Below are 21684 nucleotides of genomic sequence, written 5' to 3'. Positions count from 1 at the left end.
TAATATCTACATGTATTTTAGATTGTAATAATGTTTTGGTTTACTATGTGGTATGATTTTAGGTTCAAATTAGCTTTGAACAATCTTGCAATTTTTTTGAATTCAATTTTAATAAGTAATTATTACATGGATGGTTAGTTTTTGTGGATATACTAACCTCTACTTTCCTTTCTCTTCAAACCTTTTGATAAGGATTTAGTGGTTTTGTATCTAGAATATTTCATTAGCATCTCTATGATTGATATCAAAACTAGATTGTGATAGACACTTGGTTTATTTCAGCCAACTTTAATAAAAAAATATTTTTATGCAAATGAGAGCCTTTAAGCAGTGTTACTACGATTTTCTCTTGTTATTACATCTGCAGGTTTGTAATTATGTGAAGAGATTCTAGCATTTGGTCATCAAAATATTTTTCATACCTCCTTTGGGATAAAGGGAGTTCTATGTCCAAGATTGGATAGCAACATGTGGTCCAAGGGTTCACTCGACACTTCTCAAAATATTAAATTGCAATAGATCAAGAAGACAACTACAAGATACAAAAGAATGCTTGGGGTTATGCTCTAAACCAATTGATTTAAACCCAATAGTTTATCACTTCCAATCATTTGTTTCCTATGAACAAAGTAAAGAGTGTTGAAACTTTAAAAGGAAAAATACTCTTGCCTCAACACTATCATGATAAATGACAAGAGAGACAAGTTCAAGCTTTGTCTTAGTGACATCCTTCAATGTGACAATAAAGGAGAATGAACTTGATGCTCCCTATAAATTGAGAAGCAAGATAGTGCGTGGTGGTTTTCCTTGGAAATTTCACCAGTCTCGTAGGTTGATATACCTTTCCTTTTCTTATTTCTTGAGTTATTGGGTTCATCTACCATGACAAGAATTTATGGCAAAGTAATCTTCTATTGGGCAACTTTATTTTTCATGCTATGACTACTAGAGCCAAGATAACTCTTTGATTGGAGAAAATGATGCATGCAATAGCAATTACATGGATAATTTGTTCAATTTCAAACAGTTAGACATATAGGTAGTTAAGTTAAAACATGTACAAAATTTCCTATCGACTATTCCCTTGCACCTCTCACAACACAAGTGCTAGTAATTAATTTGTTAAGAAGAAATATTTGTAGGGTCAAAGGTTTTTTCTGCTACCAAGAAGATGATAATTAAAGATCTAGATCATATCTACACGTTGATCAAAACAAAGAAACCTCAAGAGGTTCAAGTGAAATTGATATAAAAATGAGTGTATGCCCTCATGATTATAATCTCTGTAAATAGGGGTATTGCCCCTATGATTAAAATTTGGTATTTGGAGTTGTGGACAAAGTCCTCAGACAAGACTAAAGGTTTTCTTCCACCATACCCATTTGAATAGAGGAAAATGTAAAACTTTTATCTATTAATTAATAAAATTTTCAAGGCCTTGACCATTTATTGATAAAAAAAGGAAAAAAGATTTAAAATAAAGTCATATTTTACCATTGAACCATCATAACTCCCATATACACATATCTATTTTAAACAATTATATTCAACTCTTTAAGACTAGTAATGTAGATGCAATCATGTTAAAAAATAGCATAATAATAAATATTTAAAAATATAAAATAACTCTTAATACATAAAATTGTTAATTAATAGCACCCTCCAATAAATAAGTAAACAAAATAATTTTGTTTGGAAAAAATTGTTTAAAAAGAAATAAAAATCTGAAAATATATTTAACCCAAAACTAGTATCTTGGCTTGTAGAGAGAGCTCTCCTTCAAATCAATTTCGATGTTTTATAAACCCTCTATTTGACACACCCCAGAAAATTAAAACCTAGATTCTAAACCCTAATAATGAAACAGATAACATCCTAATGCGAACACCGCGAAATTAGCAATAGATTCGACAGGGTAACACACATTCGACATTCTTGAGATAGTTTCAACAGAGTAATCTCCATTGTAAGATACAAGCAAAAGCTAAAACGTTTTCTGTTCAGCTTCTATTTTTGTAAGAAAGGAAATTGCAAGGTATGTGGAATTTCTTCAATGATTCTCGTCTGGTTATATGAAAAGCAAGATCTGCTAATAATAAAATGACATGCCTGATAGGAATAGATCATCTATAAAGTATGAAGATTTGGAGTCATTTGAAAATTTTAGATTTGTTTAATTATTTTTCTTTGTAAAACATGGGTGAGGTAATGGGTAAATCTGGGAAGAGCTAGAAGGGAATGGTCGAATGACATGTGCAATGTTTGTATTCATACTTTATATTTTGTGGGTTGTTATGCTCACACCGCAACCTTACTCTCAGAACGATTATGATCAAAATTTTCAATTATTTAGTTGAATTGAGTTCCTGAAGCGTTATGTCGGCTTTGGTTAATGTTTGTTGAGTTTTCAACAGTCAATTTTGCAAAGCTAAAAGCCTTGTAGTAATATATGTTTAAAATATATCCACGCATGATTTTTACCAGTTGTACACTTAGTCTCCCGCTCCCAGAACAATTATGTTCAAAATATTGCAACAATCTAGTTAAATTGAGTGGTCTTGAGGGTTTTAATGCTATGTTGGCAGTGGCTCATGTTGGCGACTTATTAAACTTTGCGAAGTAGAAAGTCTTGTAGGAGAAAACGTTTAAAAATGCATAGGATAAGAAGAACTTTTATTAGTTGCAACATTTGTTTGTCGTTTTGTATTATTTGAAAAATATACTACAGAGGCTGTAAATATGTGTTGTATACTTTGCATTTTTGATAACTGTAGAAAATTTGTTGAGCCTTTTTATAAATCAATCTTAAGACCTATTGTTCTATATTCATTGTGGTTTACTACTGTTAAGTGGGATATTGCAGTGATGTACCTGTATACAATCCCCCACATGAACTGGCTTTGAGAATAAATGAGAACTATTTTATTGTACACTGAAGTGTAGTGTTAATATGGTGAGTGCTGCTGTCTCGGAACTCATGATGAGTAGAGTAGTTTTACATTCACAGCAAAAGGGATTCTTCTCCCACTGATTAAGGAGGTGATAATCAATTGATCTCATTTGAAACCCCCTTCTGTTAATTGGATACCTTCATAATCTTATTCTCTTATTGTTAAATCAAGGATCACTTGGTCCCTTCTGCTTTCAGAGATCTGGATGCTTAATTTCAATGGTATGTCCTGTGGGAATCCTTGGTTCCTGTGCCGTGAGGTGTATTGTTTGGGATGCCAATGGCTGCCTAATCAGAGCCACCTTGAAGAAGCTTCCTCTATGGCAAAGGTGAAAATACTCCTTGGTTTACAACTGCTAAATCTTGCCTGTCCAACAGTGTAGTAATTGAGGGTGGCTCAGTGGTTATCATCCAGTGTTTCATAAGATGGTGGTTATTGTTGAGTTGGAGTTTGCAAGACTTTCTATAATAATTGACAGCCATCTTGATACTATTGAGGAATTATTTGTCTTTCATTGTCCTATAGAAGGCCATAAATTGCAAAACTTTACAAGGTTTTCTTTTTCTTGAAAGGAGGATTTTCTAGATGCTGTTGAAGAAATTCTTTGGTTGGATTTTACGAAGAGTGACTGGGCACCATGTGAATTCAAACTTAAAGAGTACCATGACTTTTATAAGCAATGTGCTCACACTCATTGGGGACAAGGAATTGACCAAAGCATTAAGGAATTAACCAAGGCATTGTGTAATGTCCCTTAGTGGGATGCAACTAAATGTTTCCCATAAATCACAATTCCAATAAAAAATAAGAAATATAGTACATCTTAGAACATAAATATACCTGATCGTGGTCTAGGTCCTGCAGACCACAATAGTCATTGGAAATTGAGATTAATTCATAAGTCATGATAACATGAATCTTACTATTCATTAGTAGACATCATTATATTCATTAACATCACTATATTGAAATCCAGTGAAATGCCCCCATTGTTGGCTCCTGCAATGTCTTGAGAGTTCACTAAGCATATTTTTATTCCTCCAAATCTTAGTTCAATTTTTGGAATAAGGAGGAAGAATTTAAGCATTCTGATGGCGGGACCATTTTTACTTAAACACCCCTATTTCTCAGTCATGGGGTGGGGCTGTGGATTCAATTTATTTATCTAAGTGCCGGCCATCGGGTTAATTTAATTATTTGGTGAAAGGGTGAATTAATAATTAATACCTTGGATTGCTTAAAATTCAGGGTTAGGGCACCGATTTTAGGGTTCAAGTCTTTATATTGATGGAATGTCAATTTGGAAGGGTATTATTGATTTTATGATTTTTTGTGTTCTCCAAGTCTGGTGCTAGTTGGGACACTAAGCCCAGCCTGCCGCCTTGGAAGTCCACCAGGTTTGGCACCTAAGTTGTTCATGAACCCTCTACTTTTGTTTACAACACTGCAAATCAGATGCCCAGTATATCTGCGTCAATATTTTCTTATTCTCTCCAGTGAAGACTAATACTTATGGCGCCAATGTTTGGTACAGATTAGGGTCTGATTAATTTTCAAATTTCTGCATGTCTAAATAATGGTGTTTGGTATTTTCCTAAGCTGAATAACAAAGCTTTTCTTTATCAATTCTGGGTTTGGTTTTCAAAATTCCAATCAATAGTTTGAATAAAATATATCCGTTACTCTGGAAATAAACATTTTGTTGAGAAAATCCTTAGTAAGGATGGTCCAGTGGTTTCAGAGCCACGGACCCTGCCGGCCTGTCGGGTTTCAATTTGCTTTTTCATACCTTTTTGGTTGCATGTCCTTGTTACAGGTTTCTATACATTCCTGATGGTTTGAATCACATAGATACAATACAAGGAGTAGAGGTGGGCAACAAGATGAAGAATAAATTACTCCTGCTGAAATAGAAAGAGAGAGAAGGGACAGAGATCCTCCTTGTGACTTGATTAATCAATTGAATGAATTTTTGATGGTGTTTGCACAACAACAACAATAGGTGATGCAACAAGTCAAGATCGAATGATCACTGCAATGTGTCAAATGAGAGCTGGACATTCTCGCTCCGGAAGATCTACCAGTCAGCTCAGTAGAAGTATGGCTAGACAAGAAACTTAAAATAGAACAGCAGATACAAGGTCTGATTGTCCTGTATGTCTCACCTTCCTTCCTCAATCAGTTGAAAGGGAACCTATTCCAGTGACAGAGGAGGTAGAACCTTCATATTGCTGACTATATTATGAAAGCTATGGATGAGTATTTGCAGGTACCTGCTGATTTGAGGCCACTAATCAACGTAAGGATAAGGCCAGAAACTGTCTAGACAGGCAAGATTGGATGCTCAGAGGACCAGCTAGGCAGAACATGCATCATATGGAATACAAAGATGCTTTGAATACAATAATAAATAAATATTCCTACTTTTGATGGAACAGGAGAGTTATCAGCAAGATCATGGGTGCATAAATTGGATACTTTCCTGGCACTCAATTCCATGGAAAGGAGAAAAGCTATACAGTTTGTTACCATACACCTGGAATGGGTAGCTTATGACTGGTGGCACCACAGAATCATAATTGATTCTTATGAAGAATTTGTCAGTAGGCTGGTTATAGGTTTTGAGAGGAAAGATATGGAGGTGTACTGCAGAGAGTTAGCCCAACTGAACCAAACAGGGCAGCTTGAAACATACATTAATGAATTCCAAAAAATTGCAGTAATGTTTCCTGATATGCCACTGAAGAGGGTTACAGTGCACTCTGCTGAAGGTCTCAGTGGCTAACTTAAGGGATTGATTAAAGGTCACCGGCTCACATCCGTTGATGACGCTATTGGTCTAGCAACTCAACAATCTCAGAAGGAGGAATTCGGCCTCTGGAAATCTGATAGAAAGAGGACAAATTCACAGAAAAGTGTCAGTTTCAGCCAACCTAGAAGTGTCCATACAAAGGCTTAACAAGAATCTCAAAAATGAACTTAGAAAGAGGAGGTTGTGTTTCATTTGCAAAGAGCCTTGGGAACTTGGGCATTGTTGCCGTGGGAAGGGTAAACTTCTTTTAATTGAAGTACATTCTGAGGATGGGTTCAAATAAGTAGTTGAAGAGGAACATACAGAGGAGTCTCAACCTTCACAGATTGAGCTTGATGACACTGCAATCGGAGAAGATCCACATATTGCTACTCTCTTGAGAATTCTGAGAGGTAGACCTTTTAGGTTGAAAGGAGTCATTAAGGGACAACGGACAATATTTTAATAGATAGCAGTGCTACTCACAATTTAATTTATGAGAATCTTGTTAGTAGAAGTGGATTGCAAGCAGAGGAGTTCCCTAAATTTAATGTGATTGTGGTGGATGGTTTTGCCTTGAGTTGTTCTTGAGTCTTACCTTAGCTAAAGATTCAAATGGGAGACTATATCTTGATAGGAGATTTTTGTGTTCTTAATCTCACTAATGTGGCTGGAGTCATTCGGCAGGTATGTTTAGGACTTTAAGCAAAGTTAGATGGAGTTTATGGTCGAAGCCAAGCAAACAGTGTTGAAAGCTATGGAGGATGGATTACCCAAAGTAGTCTCTGCCGAAAGAATGGAGGCTTTCTTTTGTCATGATGACCTTCAGTGGGCACCACCATCATTTGAAAGGAAGAGATCAAAAAGACCATTAAGGGACTGCTGTAAATGGGACACATATGCTCAAGTTCTAGTCCTTTTGCATCATCAGTAGTGCTGCTCAAGAAAAAGGATGATGCATTGTGTATTTGCATAGACTATAGAGCATTGAACAAATGGGCTTATCAAGAACAAGTATCCTTCTCCCATAATAGATGAACTTTTGAATGAGTTATATGGCTTAGTCTTCTTCTCTAAGAATGATTTGTGTTCCAAGTACCATCGAATAAGAGTAAGAGAAGAGGACATTCAGAAAACAACTTTCTGATGTCATTATGGGCACTTTGAATTCCTTGTTATGCCCTTTGGCCTCACGAATGCCCTAGCTACATTTCAATCTTGTATAAATCACGTCTTCCATGAACAGTTGAGAAAGTTTGTGTTAGTATTTTTGTATGATAACTAATTTATGGTAAAACTTAGGAGGATAATTTACAAGGTTTACATATTGTTTTGGGTAGTATGGAACAACATTCCTTGTTTGCTAAAGCTTCTAAGTGTGAATTTAGAATGTCAACAATCCTATATCTTGGTCATGTCATTGTTGTGGATGAGACAAAGGTCCATCAAGAGAAGATATGAGCAATTTAAGAGTAGTTTGTCGCCTAAAAATATTTTTGATCTTAGAGGGTTCTTGGGGTTGTGTTGTTACTATAGAAGATTTGTATAGGGTTTTTTGCGTAGCTTCTCCCCTGACTGATCTTACAAAGGAAGGAGTGTTTCAGTGGTTTTCAAAGGCACAACACACACATGGTGCACACACAAAACAAATCATCACAACTACAAAATCAAAACATAGTTTATCATCAAATGTCACAATGACATAATCAAAATATAGTTCATTCAATGTTTATCAATCCAAATCTATATCATAAGGATTCACAAAAAGCTCACCATCATCTCTATCTCCTCCAATTGCTGCAAGTTCAAGATCATTTGAACCGAAAATGGTAGATACACGTGTCATGATGTTATCAACATCATTATACATGATTGTGGTAAGATCTTGAATCGTTGCATCCAAGTTTGCACACTCAGGTTCTACATTCCAAAGTGTGGCTGCCCCTTGTGGTGATCCTCCTTATGTAACTAAAGACGCAAGTTGGTATGGATGAAAATTTGAGCCCAGCCGGTTAGGCTTTAATGAGTGGATAAAGGAGTATGTACTCCAATTCTTTTTAGCAGCAAAAGAACTTGTAACCTAGACAATGCACACAATTACAAAATTAATTATTAAGCTAAAATATAAAAATGAAAATCAATATAAAGAATTGTACAATACATGTGGTAAAAAAAGTTAAAAGCAAATAAAACTTACTTGAGAGAGGATTTTCAATGCAAGAGGTTGTAGATGCTTGAATGGTTGACCATAGAGGTAACAACATGTTATAGTTCCGATGTCACATTGGTCCTTTATTGCAAGAGGACTAAGTTTGGTTCTTGAAATAAATAATCCAAACTCAGTCCTTTTTTTTTCTTGCAAGTGTCCTCATCTAGGAAGAGTCTTGCAAAAGCTTTGTAGTACCCACTAGCAACTTCTTCATCCGCATATGGTGCTGCTCTATCATGCATACCAAGTACTTCCTTGCTATAGTATCTTGGAGATAAGGCATATGCAAGGAGTTGCAATTGGGTAGTCATTTTTTCCTAGTGATGATGAATGATTGAATCTAGTTGATTGTAGAAGGCTTCACATTTTGTGGGGTCATCCTCATGTGCTTGTATTGAAAGTTTTACCTCCTCAACTATTGTGTCCATGCCATCATATACATCCCCCCCAAACAAGGCTGATCCGAATCAATAAAGTGGAGCATAGTCACGATAGGGTCTATGAAATCTAATATGAATTTCACACGATCCCACCAACTGTCATCCAATAACAATGCCTTGACCTTTTGTGCCCTCTTTGAATTTGAAGTCTTCCGTATATCCCATTGGGTTGAAATGACCATTTGGCTTAATGCCCCTTGCACCTTGACTAGTTGTATCATTACAACAATATGAGATGCAAATAGGGTCTTTAGCCACCTAAGTAAGTTAATCATAACAATATGTCAATAAATATTGAACATGACATAAAATATATTCAAGTAATTTAATTGAATAAATGAAAGAAATTTATTATTTACTGATTACAAATTTACAATTTGAGTTTATCTATAGCAACTCTAAATTGGAGAATGATCTGAATATATATTGTGATATGTGTGTGGTGGTTTGTCACAAACATTTGTGTCTCCTCTTCCTCTTTGTATATTCTCTTCACCCAATCTGTTTGGGTGACAATTTGTTGCATGACCAAGTCTAGGGAGTGTATGGTGTGGTGTCCAAAAAATATGGTCAGATTGGCCCTCAATCAAAGCACTTACACCCTTGCAGTTTTTTGCATTATTTGTAATTAATTGAACTACATTCTTCGTGCCCAACATCTCTATGGCCTCAATGAGAATTTTGGAAATGAATTGTGAATCTTTCACTTTCCCTTCACAATCATCTTCCTTTAAGAACTTTGCTCCTTTTGGCTTGACTGCAGTCAAATTAATTGATGGTTGATTTCTCATATCTTTCAATTCATTTGAAACAATAGAAACACCCAAACTCCATGAATCTCTAATAGGTTGAAGAGCTTTATCTACCCAAACCTTCTCTTTTGTCAATAAAGTAGTACATCTTTTCATATCCAAGACTTGTGTAATCATCCAGTGCTTTAATTATGGATGCCACCATTTCCTTCCAATATGGTGATTTTGCCAAATTCAAAGGAAGATTGTTGGCATAGAGACATCGTGTAATGGCTTGATTAACGAGCTCACTTTCCTCCATTTTAAATGCTTTGTCCAATGGACCTCTTTTGTTGGAAAATTTCTACTTCTTCCTCTTCCACTTCTGGTATAGGTATTTGCAAGAATGGGTGTTTAGACGATACAATTGGCTCCTTGGGTAATTGCATTGTTTTCTTTGAGGATAGATGTTGATAAAAACTTTATTTTGGCCTTTTTACCAATTTATCAGCAGCTTCTTGTTATTTTACAAATGAAGATATTTGCGCATTAGACAACCCCTTCCTATATGCCTTTGCACATTGAAAATTCTTTACCAACAAGGCCATAAAATGAGGTTTTAACCGAGAGTAAGAGCCAATGAATGGTTTGCCTATGTTACTTTGACAATAATTACACATCCAAATATAGGAACTACCTCTGAAAACATGTGATATTCTTGTGGTATGTCTCCATAAAGGAGACGCCACATCAATTTTGAAACTGTCAGCTGCTTGGCCCATTGAACTTTGACTACCAGTGGCGGCCATCGATAAGAAATTAAATAAATTTAAATTAAAAAACTATGAACATCAAGCATATAAGTGCAAAAAAATGATAGAAAACTGCTAAAATAGATTTTGCTTAACTTTTTGCTTTACTTCATTTTTGCACAAATAAAAAAAAAAATATGTAAAAAAATTCTTCCCAAGCTTGGAAAAAATCATGAAAGAACACAAGAATGAGATTAAATGCTTACCTTAGTTGCTTAAAACTTGTTTGTGGAAGCATCTCTTGCTCTACGAATGATCCTCTTAAAAAACAATCAACTTTCCTTCAAAATGCAAAATGGAGAGCAAATGAGAAAAGAGAGGAGCTGCAAAGAAAATGCAATCTTTTAGGGCCACTCTAGTGTTTCCAAGAAAAAAAGAGATTAAAAAATCTATTTCCCCATCCGCCTTTTAGGTGTTTTTAGTGAATAAAATTCATAAAAAATGCTGTTAGGCGTCTGTGTTTGGAGGACTGTGGAGGCTCTGAGATGTATCCAGAAGCTCGCTGAAAGCCACTCCCAGCCACGCCGGATGCAACTGGAAGCCATTGTGTGGCTTCCTGCCGCACCTGGCTGTCTGGGAATGGCTTCCGGCCATCTTCCCCTCACCTCCACTCCTGCCTCTGCCTCTGTCAGCATCTGTTTCCGCTTCCAGGCCCAAGGGAGACGAATCAGTATCCAAGACTATTTCTAGTGTTGATAGAAGTCTCCTTAGGAAGATATTTTTTTATGTCGATCTCCACAAGAATTTGTGCATGTGTGGCATGTAAGAAATTTTCAGGTTCCTCATCTGCTCTAAGTAATTTCTCCAACGAATTTGCCAATAGCTTCATATCAATAATCAAATCAAAATTGAAAGGGAATATTTGGAAGCCCTATATAAAAGAGAAATAACAGAGAAGGATTCAGTACTTGGCATGAAAGATGGGTGGCAAGGTATTAGTATTAGCAAGGCTGGTCACAGTCCCATTGATGGTCAGAAAGAAGGGAGTGTTAGTCCTGAATTTTGTCAAAAACTCAACAAAGAAACCATGTGCATAAGGCTATATTGGAGATTGACAATCAAAATGGGGCTCCATGTGTCTAAAATCCACTGGTGATGTGATACAACACCTGGCCAAAATCCACATAATTTACTGATCAAACTATGCTTCCAGAAATTTTGAGTATTCCAGCCACTTTCTCCAAATTGCCCTTCCCAAGGTTGACATCCAGAGGGAGACTAGAGGGAAGAAGGTCTTGAGATGCAAATGAGTGAATGGAAGTCTGTACACAAGGCTGTCCGCACCTGCCCACTTAGAATCAGATCTTATAACCCTCAATCCAAGGGTGGGCGGATCCTGCCAAGCCCCTCCTGTCAGATCCCTTGGAAGATTTTTTGGGCATATTTCCCAATCTTTCTGCCAAACTTGTATTTGCTACCTTAAGTACCTTGAAGATATTTCCTTTTGATTGCCGTTAACACACACCAGGGCCTAGCAATTTTTTAAGACTTTGCCAGTAGCAGACCATGGGATCCATGCCTAGACTTAATGGTAATGACACCATTGTGGATGAAGCCAGAGGAAGCCCTAGCTGAGGGCAGAGATGGAAACTGTCAAAGGTGGAGTTCAGGAGCCGCAGACATTGGATCCTATTGAGAAAAAACTTACATCCACAACAAATATTTGTGTGGACAAATTGTGAATTGTTTTATCTTTCAATTGCTTTTTATTCTGTAAACATCACTCCTATCTTGGCTTATGAGTAGTGTTTTTTTTGAAAGGGCAGAGTTTTCATTTGGTACATTTGTGCATCTTCTTTCTGGCTTTGAAACATGTAATTCCACATTATTGCTATTTTCCATAAAAGTGGAACAAAAATATGTTTATTACAGCAGGAATGATACCAAAGCCCTTAGCCACTAGGTTGATAAGAGTGATTATACTGAAGTTAAATATGTCAAGACGCTGTAACTTGGCCTCATGAACACCTTGATTACTGTCACAATAATATGCACAATGGAGGTGATAAGAGTGATTATACTGTAGTTAAATATGCCAAGATGCTGTAACTTGACCTCATGAACACCTTGATTACCGTCACAATAATATGCACAATGGAGGTCCAGTACTAGCTGAGGTGGCAACTTCGAAGGACTGTAGGTTGACATATACCCAATACATGATTTTAGCCATAAGCGTGGCAGATAACTTTTGAAATGATACTTGTTTTGTTAGGGTTGATCTTCTTGTGCACCTTGTTAAAGAGGTTCCACACTATCCAAGCTTGAACTTGGTAAGTCTATGACTTCGTGGCATTGTGTTTCAGTACTGAGCCACATCTGACCAAAATTAAAACCAATAACCTGATACCCAGCTTCCAACAATCAGTGTGTATGCTCTCCTATGAAATGTCTCATATATCAAGCTTTTGAAGTTAGCATCGTGTTAATGTGGGGTTGGCATTTGATTCATCAGTTCAAGCTTAAAAACTCCTGCTCCCAAATTAGAATGAAACATGTATAATATTAGGACTTGGGTTGTTGCTTTGGAATGTATCATATAATTCTTTGGTGTATAGACCCTCTTGTAGATGGCTACATTTCCTTTCTTGGTTTATAGATTTGAATTTTGGACAAAGGGGTCTCCACCCATAATATCAAACCATAATAAGATAGTGTTTGACAAATTGACATCAAATTAAATTATTTAAATTAATAAAATACTTTATTTGTAATATTAATGATAGGGTTTGTTTAGTAGATGTATGATTTATGGTACTTTGATCTCAATTCATGCCCATTACATATTCTGAACTAATTGTTGTTAGCTCCGTGCTTTTATTAGGGAAATAATTGTCAAACATGACTTCATGCATAAAATATACAAGGCATGGCTTCACAAAAGAAGTAGACTACAGTAGAAATGACATTAGAAGCAGACATGCCAAACCTTGAATTAGGCCAGATGTGTTAATCCATGTATATCACTTACTTTGAGGGGGAAAATGTAGCAACAGTAAGTCTTAGTTTGATGAAGATTTATCCAGCCATTAGAAAATACTGGCTAGAAAGAAGATAGAAATGGAAGAGTTGACAGCATTGGTGTTACCTATTTTTGTTATCTGAAAATGGCAAGTAAAAATTACTTAAAAGGAGATGCTAAAGGTGAAATGTCTTTTTTCTTTAACTTCTCTAAGTTGTCAAATCAAAATCAGGTATGAATATGAGGGTATGGTTCCACCAGTATAGCAAAACGTTGGGCTCATATATTCCTACAAAATATATATAAAAAGCATAAATTGTTACATATTTGCTGTCAAAAAATAGGAAGTGCCCCAAAGTTTAGCTGTAAGACCATGTTGCAGTGGTTGAAGTTATGGCAGTCCCTTGTTTGAGGCTTCTATAACCATGACCAGAGTAAGAATTCCCAAGATAAATCAAATAGTTAAAAATATAAAATTGCAAGCAGATTCTGTGAACCTGATCTTCCTTACATCCGTTTTAACCGATAAGTTCTAGCAGAAGTAACAAACTCAGTATTTTGAGCTCAAAAGTAGCTCTGCTCTTGTATTTACTTCAGCATCGTTGCGTCCTTGTTCAGGTCCTGCATCCACAACATCTAATTCAATCTTCTAGGATGAAGAAGCTTATTCCTCAACAATACATAGTAATGAAAGCCCTTTTGTAAAAATATCTGCTTTCTTGCATTATGCATTGGTCTTGTTAAATTTTTCTTTAGCTTTCTCTAGTACATATAATGATGCAGGAAGATGTTCATCATTCAGCATGCACAATGACTGTGGCAGTATTAATGTTTTTTTTGTTTTGAACTATATGAATTTGAAAGCTATGGTACATGTTCTGTGCAGCATATAATTGAGGATGAGACCCCTGGATGAGCAGGAAACAACCGCAGTTTTTGAGAAACTTTACAAATTTGTGGGAAACAATTTAAAGCATATCGTAGAAAGGCCTTCTACTGAAGGTCCTGATGGTAAAGCTGGACTATACTGTTTCCGCCTGCAGAAAAACCGTGTCTACTATGTGAGTGAGGCCCTTGTTAAGAGAGCTACCAACATTGCAAGAGATCATCTTGTAAGCCTTGGCACCTGCATTGGAAAATTCACCAAGGGTGGTAAATTCCAGCTAACTGTTCAATGCCTTGATCTTCTTGCAGCCCACGCCAAGTACAAAATATGGCTGAAGCCCACTGCAGAAATGAGTTTTCTTTATGGTAATCATGTTACGAAGGGTGGATTGGGAAGGATTACTGAGAATACTGCTCAGAATGAGGGTGTCGTTATTTTTAACATGTCTGATATTCCATTGGGGTTTGGAGTAGCTGCCAAATCTACTCAGGATTGTAGGAAACTTGACCCCAATGGAATTGTAGCTTACCACCAGGCTGATATTGGTGAATATTTGCGCATGGAAGATGAGCTCTAAAATGGAATGGGCTGCTTCTTATGTGGATGAATGGTATTTAGCTTATAAGATTGACTGCAGAATCCTTATTCCTGGAGCAAGTGAATCCAATTTCAGGTTTTCCTTGTTGCTTTGAGATAAATTTAACCTGGCCAATTGGTTTGACTAGTACATTGTTGTAACAATAGAAGCAGATACATATGAAATATTATGAGAGTTTTTCTCTGCAGGTTTCCCAACATGTTTTTGAAATATCATGATTTTTTCAAAATATAATTGATTGCGACTTTGAACAAAATTTTCACCAGTATTGTAATATATAACTGATAATATCACAAACTTTGTTTTACTTTTATTAGTTTATTCTACAGAAGTGATAGACATGCAACTTTTTTGATTATTCTTACGTGGATCTTTTACAAATGGATCTTTTACAAATGCAAACAGGGGACAGAGATTGTGCTTTCCACACCTGCGTTGAGGGCCCATGGCATTGGTATGTGGGAAGTGGTCATGGTGCAATTTCGACAAGGATTTTGACAAGGTCTATATCGTCTCTGGTGCTTGGGGTGGGTAGGTCCATGAGGCTCCTCTAGCGTTCATTTCTCATAGCATAATTGGTTCAGAAGGGCAACATGATTTTCCCTCTTGTGATTTGGCACTCTGCGCATGTCCCTGAGGTTTGCCTGGACACTTGTACAAATATGCCCTCTTCTACATACCAATGAAATTAGGGCCCAAGTTAAGCAACTTGCTTACTTGGATCGCTCAGAACTAGAAAGAACTTATTGAACATCAAGGGAAGTAGTTTAATTTCCCCTTTTTGGGTTTATGCATCTATTACTAAGTTCGGGGCTAATAGAATTCAAGTGTACCAGGAAATAATTTTTTGTTCCAGAAGATTCAGTGGGCTTTTTAATGGCAAAGGTTACGAAATCATGGGTTTAAAGTGGCACTTCTTTTTGTGCCTCTTTTTAATTATTATATTTTTAATTCACTTGTTTTGATGGTAGCACAATTTTTACTCGTGGCTAGGGCATGCACAACCTTAGATATCTGTTTGGCAGTTTTTTCAATTCATATATCAATCTATTTTTTATTTGATTGATCTAAAACTGTCTAAAAATAGATTATGTGAAACAGACTAGATTTCATAAAAATCCGACATTTACTATTTTGAGTTGACCTAATTTGCTTCCTGAGTTTAAATCTTCCCTGTTGTAAGCTGCCATAGTTCTCTATCAAAGAGGGAATTGCAATCTACATTCAGTTGATCTAAAACTGTCTTAGTAGGATTTCAGATGTGTATTTTAGCTTCATGAAGTGGAGAAATATTTACAGGGAAATTGTAACTAAATGAGTGTAAAAAAGCAAAGAAAGAAAGTAATACAAAATGCAGTTCTTCTATGTCCATGTTTTCTTACTATGATTTTTATGAGATTCATGCTTCTGATTAAATGAATAATCTGTTCATAGTAAGTAATACGGAAGAGATAGTATTTTTGTTACTACTGATCTTTCTGTAAAATAAAGATTGCATTGTGTGTTCTTTTATACCTAAAAAGAAATAGGAGAAGAGAAAGGACCCAGTACTTGAACACACTATAATGGTTGTGATAGCTAGTTGTGATAGGAGTTCATCACTTGATACATACTTGCTGATTTAATATTCATACTTATTATCTTAATATCCAACATTTTTGACCATATCGTACCAAAGATTGAGTTTAACATTGTTAGTGCAATAATGACTACTTATAATTGAATGAAATGTACCCTTAAACTAATGATGCAATGTCAAATCAGCTGTGCAAATTTGGGTACTTCTTTGGATGACTGTTGATCTCACTTTTTATTTGGCCTGTTTTCGACAACTTGACAAAAAACATGCTGATGTGGCATAATTGATGATGTGGATTGAAATCTTAGTTATAAGCAGATTACTTTCCGAGTAAGTTGCTGTTAAAAAATAATTTGAAAAAAATTTCAACATAAGATATTGATGAGCATGAAACTAAGCATGAAGCTAGGGTTGTTTAATTCTCCTACCAGTCTCTAAAAAAATAATAAATGTGATTAATTTTTTATTCTTTTTACAAAAAATAGTGATCTTCATTTTTGGCCTAACCAATCCGAACCTATTTCAAAGTCTAGGCAGTTCAAGCTTGTTTGGATATTACTTTACTTTCATACCAACGACATTTAATTCAAGAAAAAGCTGTGACAAGAAGTTTGTTATAAAAAAAGATTATAAAGAACTGATAAATGTGGAGCAAAAGAAGCGTTCACATGGAGAGTATAAAACTCTTCGTAGTAATAAGAAATGTGAGTCATGGTAGGTCCACTCAGAGAAGTTAGAAGGAAGACCTATGTAGAAAGTGTATGACCTTGGCCTATCAACGATGAGCTAGAATATAATTTGATTCAACCTCTATTTTAATTACTATTGAATGCAACTGTCTATTTATCATCTAAAGTATGATAATTGTATTCTATTTAAAATATTTATATTGTGAGAGAAGAGTAGAGGCTAATAATTTCATTCTCTATGAGATATTAAAATTTTAAATATTCATAAGAGAAATAAAATTATTTTTTCTAGAAACTATGCATTGTAATACCATATATAAATAAGTATTAGAAAGGAGAATATTTCTTTTTCTATACAAGCACTAAAGAAGTTTGGAGAATTTGAAGAATAGATCTATCTTCTTGATTGTTTATTAATGTTCTCTATAGATCCATGACTTGGCATTAAATTCAATTTATAGAGGATTAACGATTTCTAGTAATTACTCTCATCCTTCTATTACCAAGCTTACCTATTTTTTCTAGATAGAAGAGAAAATAAATCAGTAGTTTGAATAATATCTATTACTCTATTTCCTTAAGCATATTCCTTAGTTAAACAACTATGAACATTTAAGAGTGCGTGGTTGAATAGTATTGATATGGTTTATTGATGAATACGCCATACTATTTATTTTATACTCTACATTACATAGAGAATACCAAGTGCCCTTTTATTTATTTGATCATCATCAAATAAGTGTATGGAGATATTGAATCTTCATATGAAAGTGATCCTTAGACGAATATATGCTTGTGGATTATACAAAGATCTTTGTTGCCTCATCTTGTATGGACTCCTTATGGAATGATCAATTTATTAAAAAACCTTTCTTCTTTATGGTTCAAAATTTATTTATCGAGATCTTTCGATTATTCTTTGTACCCATATCAGTCATGTCTCTAGGATTGAGTTTGTTGGAATCAATTTCTACTATAAATAATATTTTTTTCTGTTGAAAACAAGATTGTTTTGATATGTGAATATGGAACAATCATTATATTGTCAATGATGTCAAACCTACTACTTGTTGAAGAGACAATTGCTTGTTTGGTCTGAATGCTATCATTTGATTGATTGATGAAGAGGATTTGAAAATGAAGGATAATGAGAGCACCTAAGAAAAAGGTTGAGTTATTTAATTTATAAAAGGAGTACTAAGACCAAGTATGACATGGATGATATGATGTATTGTTTATCTACTTAAAGTTGAAGTTGATGGATACACTAAGTTTAGAAGAACAAGGAATATAAATTGTTTCTGCTAAGCTTGACCGAGTGATCAGTTGGAGCCGAGCAATGTTAGTGCAAGCCAAACAAAAAATTAGTTAGTGCTGAGAAAAGTGAAGATATAGTGTATGTCGAGTGAATTTAGTATGTGCCGAGTAAATTCTAGTCAGTGTCGAGTGATAGTAAAAGACAATATGAGCCAAGTGAAGTTTAGTGGATGCCGAGCAATACAATGTGTGCCGAGCATCAAAGGTTAGTTATTGCCGAGTGATAACAATATGAGTTTAATCAAAGATTTGTTGAATCTACGCTGACAAAGTTGATTTCTTGGATGGTGTGAAGTGTGTGGAAGATAAGTTTGATGAAATGGAGGCATAGAATTCAAGATAAACTATTTTGAGGCAAATTCAAGGAGGATTGTAGAAGAAGTTTCTAGAGGGAACAAAATGGAAAAGGGGGAAGATTCAATGAATCTGACCTAAACCTAAAATGGACGATCATGGTTGAGTGACAAAAGACCTAAATTATCTTTATAAGGGGATACAAGGCTTGAAGCAATAATTGACATGTGCGAGAACCAAAGAAGACAAGGAGTCTAGGGTGTTGCTTCATATGGTAGCTGAATAGAAAAGTTTGCAATTGACATGCAAAGAAAGAAGGATTAAGAGGATGAATGCTTGAAGGGTGAACAAGATGTCAGAGAGAGAAGAGTATTAATGCCAAGCAGAATGGAGGATTGAAACAAAGATCAATAATCTACAAGTGAGTTGTGATTTGTTATCAGATCAAGCCTTACTGTTACTTTCTAATCATTGTATCAGTTTAGGAAAAATTCTTTAGATTAAGGTAATCCTAATAGTCATTTGTAAATCCTTTAACCGGGTGACATTCTAATGAAATGTTCTAAAGTCCTCTAACAAGGCTCATTCCTAACAAGGTGATTGAAATCCTTTAACCACGTCACATTTAACAGTGTGTATTGTAACCTCTAACAAGGTTGGCCTTTCATAGGGCATCACTTTAGAAGAGTGAGAATTTGTAGCATGTTAATGGTGGCTTTTCGAAATTGGGTTTCTAAATAAAATCCTTGTGTTAAAATGCGTGAATGATTTTGTGGTGTTTAATGTTTACATTTTTGCAAGGTGATTCTGACCTAAGATAGTGATCTACTGAGTTATGGAATTTTTAGATGCATGCATGATACATAATAAGGATTTATATGTATATGGATTTTGTTAAGTGCTAAAAAGTTTTATCGAGACATTTGGACCTTGGATAACTAATTCACCCCCTCAGTTATTCTAAAGTATTACAACAATTGGTATTAGAGTATTGGTTGCTTGTGAGGAATAGTTTGAAGGTACTAGTAGCAAAAGATCAAGATGTCCAAAAGAGAGGTACCCAAGCTTAACAAGGAGAACTTCCCTACATGGCAAAGTTTGATGAAGTTACATCTAGGAGGACTTGGAGACGATGCACAATCTACCATTACAACTAAGCATGTTGACCCTGTTGAAGCCCTTACTAGTGAGGATCTAAAAAAAGAAAGAAAGAACACAATTAGGCTATGTTGGAGATTGCATATGCCCTAAGCTACACTATTTGATGACATTAAATGATGTAATTCTACTAAGAAGATGTAGGATGCTATAGAGAAGATCTATGGAGGAGACAAAAATGTGCTGCGAGACAAATTTGAAAGTCTTAGAGGTAAGTTTGATGATATGAAAATGCAAGAAGGTGAGAATATAGTTCAATATTGTGCCAAAGTAGAAGAAGTTGTTAATTCTATTAGAGGAGCAATTGGTAATATTGAAGATGAGACTGTGATTAGAAAAGTATTGAGAACCATGTTGACTATCTATGCTATTAGAGTCTTTGCCATACAAGAACTAAGATGCACACTTGGTAATGATCCAACTCTTGAAGGACTAATAGATAGACTCACTACCTTTGAACTCTCTAATTTTGATAATTTCAAAACTGAGAATGTTGGATCTGCTTTCAAAGCTAAGTTGTCACTGAAAGAGGCTAAAGAAAAGAAAAAGAAAAAGGTCAAACATGTTTCTAGTGATAGTGAAACAAATGAAGAAGATGCAAAGGAGCTTGAAGCATTGTTGGCAAGGAGATTTCATAGAGGCAAAGGAAAATACAAAGGTAAGTTACCCATCATATGTTTCAATTGTAATGAGGTTGGTCATATTGCTGCAAGGTGTCTTAAGAAGAATAATAATAGAAGTCGAGACAAATTCATAGGCAAAAGAGATGAGAACAATAAATATTATAAGGATAAAGGAAAGAAATCCTGCTACATTGTTTTTGATTAAGAAAAATAGGTTTTGAAGGGTGCTTGAAACCCTGTACAATGCTAAAGATATTCAATAAGCACTATCTTAAAAGAAACAACAGACCTAGGTGAAATAGGTTACCAACCTAGCAGAGGGGCAACCCCGGTGATAGAAAAGACAATCACCAACCAACTCAAAACTTAAAAAGGCCTATCACAACAAGGGAACATATGATTTACTCTTTAATTTAGAGCCTCCTTTGTAGGTCCTGAGATTCATATCTAGAGGAGGAACAGAGGACTTAGATTTCTTTCTTTTTACAACAGTCCATCCATCCTCCACCTTTGTAGCCTATAGTTGCCAAATCCTTGAAGACACTGAAGAGACAGGAGGAGCAGAAGCAACCATCTCAACTTTCTCATTTGGAGAAACCACAACAAGAGCAGAAGGAACAATAGAGTCAAGGACAGGAGAAAGGATAGGATCTTGACTGGTAGTGAGGACATGATCCATATCGGCAGTCCGGACATCCACATCAGCCTCAGGCAACAAAGCGGCTGAAAGGACAAAATCCTGACTAGTAGAAAGATGTTCCTAACTAGAAGACTGGACATCCTCAGCAGCCACTGAAGTGGCCACAAGAGAAGAGCCCCCCACTGCCCCCTGAACCACATCCTAATTCTTATGCACTGTGTAGTGCTCAGAAGAGGCCCTTGACCACCAGGAAGGTGATCGCTTCAAAAAATTCTTAATAGAGCATTGTTGAAGAGGAATCTAATGATGATTTTGATGATCATGATGATGAAGTTGCCTATGTTTCAATGGAGGATGATTCTGATTCTGATGAGGTAATTGCATTGGTGTCTTATGTGAACAAGAGCAACATATGGATAATTGACAGTGGTTGTTTTAACACTACAACATTTGGGGTCAAATATAGTTTTCTAAAGTGATAAAATTGCATATGCAGATGTATGTATGTATGTATGTGTATATATATGTATGTATGTATATATTATGTTTGTATATACATATACATACATATGTATAAGTTTATATATGTGTATACATACATGCATACACACACATATGTGCGTGTCTATATATATATATATATATCTTGTGGATTGAGGAGATTAGTGGAGATAAGATTTTGTTGTCATGCCCTTGTGATTGCTGCATTTCGTTGCCATGCCCTTGTGATCTCTGCATCTCTTTGTCATGCCCTTGTGATATCTATATATGTATATTTGTATATGTATGTATGTATATAAATATATAGATCTTAGCACAATAGAAAAATAATAAAACTCACTCAACTTATAGCATGGCCATAGATGCAATGGCAATGCCTATTGGTAAGTAGATTCCTCTTTTCTCTCTCACATTTTTCATGTGTTTATTTCACTTGAACTATTATTTCTTAGGGGGCATTTTGTAATATTGGATTCATTTTATGCAGGAGGCAATGAGGACAT

At 35.5% G+C, this 21684-nt stretch overlaps 1 protein-coding gene across 3 annotated transcripts; it reads left to right on the top strand.

Annotated features, from left to right (window-relative positions):
* The first annotated feature begins 1738 nt into the window (after positions 1–1738).
* On the top strand, positions 1739–15331 carry LOC149545799 (uncharacterized). 3 transcript variants are annotated; one of them, XM_089790845.1, is made up of 3 exons: positions 1841–2035; positions 13515–13580; positions 13783–14738. In XM_089790845.1, the coding sequence occupies exon 3, from the start codon at positions 13796–13798 to the stop codon at positions 14357–14359; it is 564 nt and encodes a 187-aa protein (XP_089646971.1). In that variant the 5' UTR covers positions 1841–2035; positions 13515–13580; positions 13783–13795; the 3' UTR covers positions 14360–14738. The 3 variants fall into 3 exon arrangements, 2 of the variants coding, with proteins under 2 accessions (XP_089646970.1, XP_089646971.1); XM_089790844.1 differs by lacking the exon at positions 13515–13580 and having other exon boundaries at positions 1739–2035; XR_016353620.1 differs by lacking the exons at positions 13515–13580; positions 13783–14738 and adding an exon at positions 14786–15331 and having other exon boundaries at positions 1834–2035.
* The last annotated feature ends 6353 nt before the right edge of the window (positions 15332–21684 follow it).

Source organism: Cupressus sempervirens, chromosome 7 (genome assembly GCF_028749045.1).
Source record: "Cupressus sempervirens isolate cs-2001-9-10 chromosome 7, ASM2874904v1, whole genome shotgun sequence".
Lineage (NCBI taxonomy): Eukaryota > Viridiplantae > Streptophyta > Pinopsida > Cupressales > Cupressaceae > Cupressus > Cupressus sempervirens.
Note: the sequence above shows the minus strand (reverse complement) of the source record. Positions and strands in the feature narration are given on the sequence as shown.

Coding starts and splice junctions, on each gene's coding strand:
- LOC149545799 (XM_089790844.1), top strand. CDS start 13,796: ATGAGACCCCTGGATGAGCAGGAAACAACCGCAGTTTTTGAGAAACTT.